Raw genomic sequence first — 8,185 nt, 5'->3', positions numbered from 1 at the left:
AAAATGCTTGGCTACCCCTATTTTTCTTTGTGGATTCCAATAGCCCTTGCAAAGATTTACTTTTCCCTCGTGGTCCTAACCTGGCGCAAAAACCGTTGTATTTAGTAAGCACCGTTCTTAAGGACTAAGAGGATTCTACGAAATGTGGTCAGGGTGGCTTGACCTACAAATCAAAAGGAGTTAGACAAACGTTTCAGCACTCAAGTCAGATTACTTGGTAAATGTCTAAAATGTTGTGGGATGTACGATTATAGATAATTTCTTGCATTTCACTGATGCCTCTGAACTGTCGTCGAGGTCTATTCACCTGGCCCCAGTTGTTCGAAAGGTGGATACAACGCTATCCATCGCTATCCAGTGGATAAGTGTTAACAAAACAAACCAACCTAACCACTGGATAGTAATTTATCCGGTGGATAGCGTAATCCACCTTTCGAACAACCCGGGCCTGACGTCGCTAATCTTTTTCATCCCACGATCTACTTCCAAACGTAAATTTGAGGTACTAGTCAGTCTTGCCAACAGACCACTGACTGTTTTAGAGGGGTAAGATTGTAGGCTCGATTTCCAGGCTCAGCGGGCGTTCTCATCTTTCCCTAACACCTAGGGGAGGTACCCCTGTTACATAATATAGATTTAGCCAAGCCTAAAGGCGGAGCTCGTCAGTTAGTTTTTGGAATGTTGTTACTGATGAAAATAATCCAACAAGTACATGTGTGTGAAGTAAACTGCGAGCGATTTTATAGTTTCAGCCCGAACTAGGATTACATCAGCAGATCGAGGTGTAAGATGGTGTGATGATGAAAATAGAGCCATGATTTCAAGCATTTCAGGGAAGCCACCAAAAATGTTGATCACATAACAGAACTGTCTTCTGTGCTTTTTGGTGGCATTTCCTGTTCTTTCTTATTGAGAAAGGCAAGACATTGTTATTAATCATTATATTCTTTCTTAGTTAACATGGGGACTCCCGCACAAAAGAAGTTTACACATTTTTTTTGTTGTTGAAATCTCACAAAAATACCAAAGTAGTATACACATGTAAAAAGTTAAAAAGTTTTGTTTTCTAACTTGATCCCCAAAGATAGTTAGCTTTCCTCATTTTTGTATGGAGTCTCCTCCTGCTGAAAGGGTTTGCACCATCTCTCAAAGTACAAGTATAAGCAAAATCACTCTGGCATGAACGATAAATATGATATTTTGCTGCTGATCATGAATACTTGCATTGGCTTCTGATAACAATTTTATTATTCAATTCCGATGTGATTTGTTCTTTTTCTCGACTGAGATTGTGGACTACAGGAGCTGTTATTGGGTTCCATTAATTAACTTTGCTATGATTAAATTATACCAAGAATTATAAGTAAGCTATAAGTAAGTTATATTATGTACGTGTATTTTGTCTGCACTACACAACCAAACACACTCAAAAATTATGAGGCATAGGTACATTTGTCAGAAAAAGCTAGCATATCAAAGATGTTTTGATTGACACATCAATTAAAGATAATTTACAGCAAAATGGATAAACAATACATCAATAGTATCCTGCATGCACCAAAGCTGGACATGGGGTTATAAAGCAATCATTTAAACAACAGATTGAAATAATTTATAAATTAGAGAACACTATTTGTACAACACTAGGGAACAAATTAACCTTATTGGACATTGCAAATGGCAAGGCTGTTGGTAGAATGTCACAAATTTCTCAACTCTTTCTTTCTACAAAAAATACTAATCCTGCAACTTTGTTTAAGACTCAGTTCTCCATTTCGTGTTGGCAAAATATTAATTTATGCCATGCCCAATGCAGGTTATCACAAAATTGATTTAAGAGCAACATAAACCAAGCACAATAAATATCATTTTTAAGCCAAGAAAGCAATTATTTAAATAAACCATGACATGATGAGTAAATGATCTCTAAGAAAAACTGATTAATTTAACAGACACTATAAATAATTAGTTAATACATTTATCATAGGTGTTTCTTAATAATGTAACACAGTTTATCTGTCACAATGTTGCAGCTACAGCTGTATGATATTACTACACACAGTATGGGTTGCAGAACTCAACTTCCAAGTCAGTTTGTTCAATGAACTTAGTGCAGAAATTATTAAGGCATCAAGTTGTCTGTGAATATAGAGAAACCAAACAAAGCATTACAATCTTATGGAATAAATTATTGAACTCTTTTACATGTATATACAATGTATGTTCCATTAATATTGGGGATCTCTCAGAAGCTCCATCTATGATGATTTAATTTGCTCCCAGTGCATTTTTTTATGGAACTTTTCACACATTAATATCTCTGTCATAACAGTGGTCTCTGTGTTCTACAACAACTAGTACACAAGACAAATACACTCAGTAAGATATTGTTTACAATAAAAATCAATCCCTGTAAGCAGTCATAAGGACCTTGAATTTATATTTCTTTAGAAATATCTCACCTGGCCATGGTTGCTTTGAAAATCTTTGATGTTTTAATCCAGGCTGTCCATGTGCACACTGTTCGTGTATTGACTGACAGGAACAGGGATGTAATCATACTGTATTTTGCTGCTACTTGAACACCACTGAACATACAAAGACATATCAATTATAATTTGTAACCAACAGATGACATTCCTTTCATTGATATACAGTGTATTTCATTGCTAGTTGTTTACGGAGTGTCTACAGTAGTGAATCAAATGCTAGGGGGATGGTACCAAAACTTTTACAGTGGCAGTTCTGCCCTGAGATGCAAAGCAAACATATATAACTGTTATGAACTTGGCGACTTGCTTTTGAACGCACATGCAATTTGCTTTAAACAAGAAACTGGAACATTGCAGTACAACAATGTGTACAGTGCCAATCAAAGGGCCGTCCAGGCTGTTTGGTTGTACATATAACTGAAAATCAGACTTTGTCAGGATAAATACTGATGTTCTTGCTGACTTAATCTGAGTGTGCAGTTACAGAAGATATTCACACCCAACACCCATTCATGGCCAGTTATTAGAAATTCTAAAGTAACAGGAGGAGGGAGCTCTTAAAGAAAAAAACCTCCATGTGGGGTATGAATCTTTTCTTGAAGAAAACAATGTCTGAGAAATCATTAATTAAAAAATATGCTTTAAGATATATCTTACCTGGTAAGGCCAACTTTCATAAAGTTTTGTAATCTAGACTGGCTGGCCAGTTCATACATTTGACAAGTTGACACTGGGCATGTTTGTAAATTTGTGCGCTTCAACATCACATTGCAATGTACATGTAGTAGTGTAATGGTCAACTGAAAACAGCATAATTTGGTTAATTAATTTACACTGTACATTATTTGGTTAAATATCTCTATCTCTATCGTTGCACACCAACAGATGACTATTAAAATTAATTTACAGAACATATTGGCAGCTAAATCATAACAAGTAAAAAATCGAGCATGAGCTATTTACATGTACATGTAACAGCCCTCACCTCAGAACTGTCATAGATATAATATATTTTCAAACTCGCTGAAATTTCAGATTATTCAATATCAACATGCACGTACATCTTTAACAGTGTGTTTGCTTTACATTCACTTTACACACAACCGGTATCCACCATAGGCAGACTTTTAAGTTTGCCTTTGAAAATAAATTGCATCAACTTATGCATCTTTCATTACCTATTCTTGTGACGAAATGACACAAAATCCAAGTACAAGAAGTCATAAGCATAAAACTAACTTAATTCCCTGGTAATGCTTACAGCTCCTCTTACTGTCTGCATATGCCGTCCATAAACTGGTACTGCCTGGACAATACTCATTATTTTTCTGATCACATCTTTTAAAATGTCACTGTTATATAATTTGTCCTGAAAAGGCAAATGCATGAAATGTTATGCCTTTGGCACTCACAACATACCTTTACATGATGTACAATGTACACCAAGTCATGCTCAACATTCACAATTCTTTTTACTTTCATTGTAACTTTTTTTGTAACTTTTTGCAGTGTCATTTTCCCTCACTAATGAAGACAGGACTTCTACATTAGGTGGTAATTCTCTATGAATTCACAGGGAGTGATAACAATTAAATGGTGACTAACTTTAGCAAAGGAGGCATTCAAATGTCAGATTTTAATGTTAAGTTCATAACTTTACATTTCTCTGTGTGTGTGTATGTATATATATATATATATATATATATATATATATATATATATATATATATATATATATATATATATATATATATCTATATATAACAACTCAATGATTGCACCTGTAGAATGCAGGTGTGCTGGTGGAAGAGACGTTCTGAACTTTCTGAACTTTTTCCCCTCACCTGTAATAGGATGACTAATATGAATTGCAATTCACAACCAACACCAACATCAGGTTATACTGTATACACATGTATATTTTGTTGTCTTCTGTTATCATAAAAAAATAATAATAAACCTTTAAAACCCTCCATAAAGTTCACACTCATTATAACACTGCTACATGTAGTGCTGTTTAACTGGAACACAATTTAACTGAAACTGTTGAAACAGCTCTGTCAAAATTGTTTCTAAAAATTTAAAAATACTTAACACTGAAATGAATCTAATTCTTTACTTGAAAATTATTCTCTGGTAATGCCTATGGGCCAATTACCGGCCTGCTAAAAGGTCCTAAAACAAAGCAAAAGGAAATTAAGAAAACCACTGCTTTTTTCCTGAAAATTGTATCGACTGAAAATGATGATTAAACACTCTGAGAGTGCATTCTATTACCCCGATGAGATAAAATTTTATGAGAATAGAGAATTCACAAAGTTATATCACAAACGAATTGGTACTGGACAGGACAAAGGAAACAGCCAGGAAGAAACTGAAACTTTCTTCGATGAGCAAAAAAGTAAAGCACAACAAAGAAAACAGTCAGTGACATTCGGTTAATAAGTTAGTCAATCAAAAAATTAGTGTGCGGAAGAGAGCAGAGAGAGAGGGTCAGTGGAGTGAGGAATGCACTCTCACCAACTAAATTTTGAATGTATATATGTAAAAGTTATTTTTATTACCAAGAAATGGTCAGGGCAAGGACTTGTACGCCCTAAATTTTTTCTAAGTATGTAAATGTCTTTTTCACTCTTCATTACCGAGTAAAGCTCTTAGCATTTTTTTTTAATCAGTACTATCTCACTTTTATGGAACATTTCCATAAGTGTAAATACTACACTGGGGAATAATATCTCATTAGGAAAATAGGGGTCATGTACCCCCAACCAAAAGCAGTGGCACTAATAAAATGAAATAGCAAATCAAAATCGAAGTAGAGTTTTATTCGCCGACAGGGTTTACATGTATAATTGTCTACTCGACATTTCGACTACAAGCATTTCACCAAACCGAACTAACTGGACAACAACAAAATAAAACGAGGAAATCTACATGATAAACACAATATGCATATCATTACAGCTGAGTATCAAACAGCAAATCCCTTCTCAATGAAGGATGACCGAATAAAAGAAAGGAAGAAGAAAATTCGTGTAAGCTTGCAGTGTTAAAGTTTAACAATTATTCACGCTTAAGCATAGATTTGAATATCACAGTGGGTATTTTTGCCGACGGCTTAATTTACATGTAGCTTTGCAGTCATTTTATCGGCGGTAGCTTTACCAGTCTTCAACCAAATTAACCTGGAAATTCCCCCCCAAGCATTTCGCCAAACCGAATAAGTTGAACTAACAAAACGTGGAAATACTTTGTCGTCACAAGATGTAAATATTCACATAGGAACGTCAAAAGTAAATTTAGCAAATCCTGTTCGCTTCGACTTAAAATGGTTTGTTGACCTATCTTGGTTTAAGAAATTTTTGTAGTCTAGGAAGCGGTTGTGCCAACTAACACAGAGAAAACTTCAAAACTCGCCCGGCAGTGTTTACAAATAAATTTTTTTTTTTTTAAACGTGACGACGAAACTCGAGACAAAACTTGATTTGTTTACAATGTGGAACTTACAACAACCTCCACAAAGCCACTCACGCGTTATTGTTATGAGCGAGATTAAAACTATGTAATTTATAAAATGTCTCACAGCATGGCTTCAAATAAGGAAGACTTTAAAAAGGATTCCTATTGAAAATAAGCTGATCTCGCCGAGGCAACTTCATAATTTCCATAGCAAACGCCAGAACAAAAGTCACTTACCTCAAGTTGGCGACTCACTGCGGCCAGTGTAAATCTCCCAGGCAGAAACTTGCAGCAAAAGTTGTGAAGACTGAACCGAACTGATCTAATCTTTTCGATAGCTCAACGAATAAACCACTTTTTTCCGCTGTGTTTTCTGTTTTGCAATTACTCTAAACAAACAGTTCTCAAGTTCGTCACCTGATTTTAATCATGTGACTTTTCTTGCTCGGCTGCACAGCATCTCGACGCGCGAATTAACTTGAGCAGTTCTGTAGTCGTCGGGTATTTCGTCTCCTTTCTATAGTCCTCGTTAGCTTTACTTCACGGTATTGTTCCGTATTATTTCATCCCCTTTCTCTAGTCCTTGACTCGCTATAATTCACGGCATTGTTCAGTATTGTTTCGCCTCCTTCCCCAGCGCTGGCCCGCTCTATCTCTTTCACGATCTTCTTCGCTACTTCTTTGCCTGTAAATTCTTGCTTTCTGTTTCTGTTTTATACTTCAGTGCAACCCCATCTTAAAAACGTTAGATCAACCTCCGCTATCATTTGTTGACATGACAAATAGAAATGAGTTTTCTTTTCTTTAAAAATCCCGCCATAAAAAGATGGCATTCCTCGGTTCCCCACTTTGCGTTACCGCGAAGCTCCTCTCCCTCTCCCCCAGAGTCTGTACGGACGGCGTTCGCTCGCTCGCTCGCTCGTACGGTGACGTCATAACCAAATTTTCTCGGCTTGATAAGTTTACCAAAATTTCTAAGGAATGGGGCTCTGCTCGCGCGCCTTCGGCGCGCGGGAGCTCCGCTATAAGCTATATATGGGTCCGGACGCACTGGACTGACAAAATTTGTTTGGCCCTTCCAAAAATCTCTACAAAATTTGTCTCTGCCAAATTTTCAATTTGTCAAGCGTGGGCGCAGTGAGACGTAGCAACATATTTGTTAACCACAAGTACTTGTACATGTACTCGGCTGACTCGGGTGGTTTGCATACAGATGTGTATTTGGTCGGTTTGCATAGGGATGTACAAATGCTGACAAATTGAACAGTACTTGGCCCTGGAGATGCAGCTGGAACGTAAACTTGGGAAATGCAAAAGTTGTATTGTATTCTCAGTAAGGACTGTCATTCAGCATACCGAGGTACGAATCTTCCAACTTCACCGTTTGATTGCCGCGCAAATATGAAATAATTTTGGCGGGCTCTGCACTGAAATACTCCGACTAAAAATAGAGATCAAATTTTCTTGATTGACAGTTTCCTTCAAATCATGGCGTGTAAATTGACAAATCTGTCATATTTCACGCCTGACAAAAATTTGTCCTGCTCCGAGGCAGGACGACGGCGTCTTTGAAGTTTAGTAAGCCTTGACAAAATTTGGTAGATCTAAAAATCACCGGGCGCACTTGTCTCAGGGAACACAATGCGTTTTTAGAGATGTTCTGACAAGGGGTGACTTCTAAAAATAATTACAGAAAGCGTCAAGAATTCTTAGAATTCAGTCAGTGGTCTGCTACGTGACCTGACAGTTTTGATAGGAAACTGTCTCGAGAGTTGCTCTGCCGCTTTCTGCTTTTCTTTGTTTGTTCGAAACAGGGAAAGGCTACTAGTGGCCAATTATACAAATGTTATCGATAATTCCACATATTCATCGACTTAACATATAATCCCGTTCTTACTAGTCTCCAATAGGGCAACACTTCACTCCCTGCACGCACCACTGAAACCTTTGTATTATTAGTAGTGATCAGCATCAAATTTATCCATGCAGTATAAATACCCTGTCAAGCGGACAAGCGATCGGACTTATAATTAAAATCATCGACTTATGGATGTACTTCAAATTACCAGAAGTAACATATATTTAAAGAAATCAGGCAAAAGAGTCAACTCTCCATCATGAATGACAACAAACTTTATTTTAAGAACAACAATATAACAGCTACATGTTTATTGCCTACAATGATAATTCTTGCATACAGTTCAATTTACAGTTACTGATCAACTCAATTATCA

At 36.6% G+C, this 8,185-nt stretch overlaps 1 protein-coding gene across 4 annotated transcripts; it reads right to left on the bottom strand.

Moving 5' to 3' along the window:
* Positions 1-924: 924 nt before the first annotated feature.
* On the bottom strand, positions 925-6,591 carry LOC149097131 (uncharacterized). Of its 4 annotated transcripts, XM_089280260.1 has the most exons (4): positions 6,189-6,591; positions 3,150-3,292; positions 2,463-2,588; positions 925-2,139 (listed from the first exon to the last, which is right to left on the bottom strand). In XM_089280260.1, exons 2-4 carry the CDS (start codon positions 3,254-3,256, stop codon positions 2,034-2,036), a joined length of 339 nt encoding a protein of 112 aa, XP_089136386.1. In that variant the 5' UTR covers positions 3,257-3,292; positions 6,189-6,591; the 3' UTR covers positions 925-2,033. The 4 variants fall into 4 exon arrangements, 1 of the variants encoding a protein (XP_089136386.1); XR_016204329.1 differs by lacking the exons at positions 925-2,139; positions 2,463-2,588; positions 3,150-3,292 and adding exons at positions 3,813-3,861; positions 4,337-4,424; XR_016204330.1 differs by lacking the exons at positions 925-2,139; positions 2,463-2,588; positions 3,150-3,292 and adding exons at positions 3,813-3,861; positions 4,274-4,336.
* Positions 6,592-8,185: the final 1,594 nt, after the last annotated feature.

The sequence above is a fragment of the Orbicella faveolata genome, unplaced genomic scaffold (genome assembly GCF_042242905.1).
Source record: "Orbicella faveolata isolate gen_17 unplaced genomic scaffold, um_ofav_v1 contig_47, whole genome shotgun sequence".
Classification (NCBI taxonomy): domain Eukaryota; kingdom Metazoa; phylum Cnidaria; class Anthozoa; order Scleractinia; family Merulinidae; genus Orbicella; species Orbicella faveolata.
Note: the sequence above shows the minus strand (reverse complement) of the source record. Positions and strands in the feature narration are given on the sequence as shown.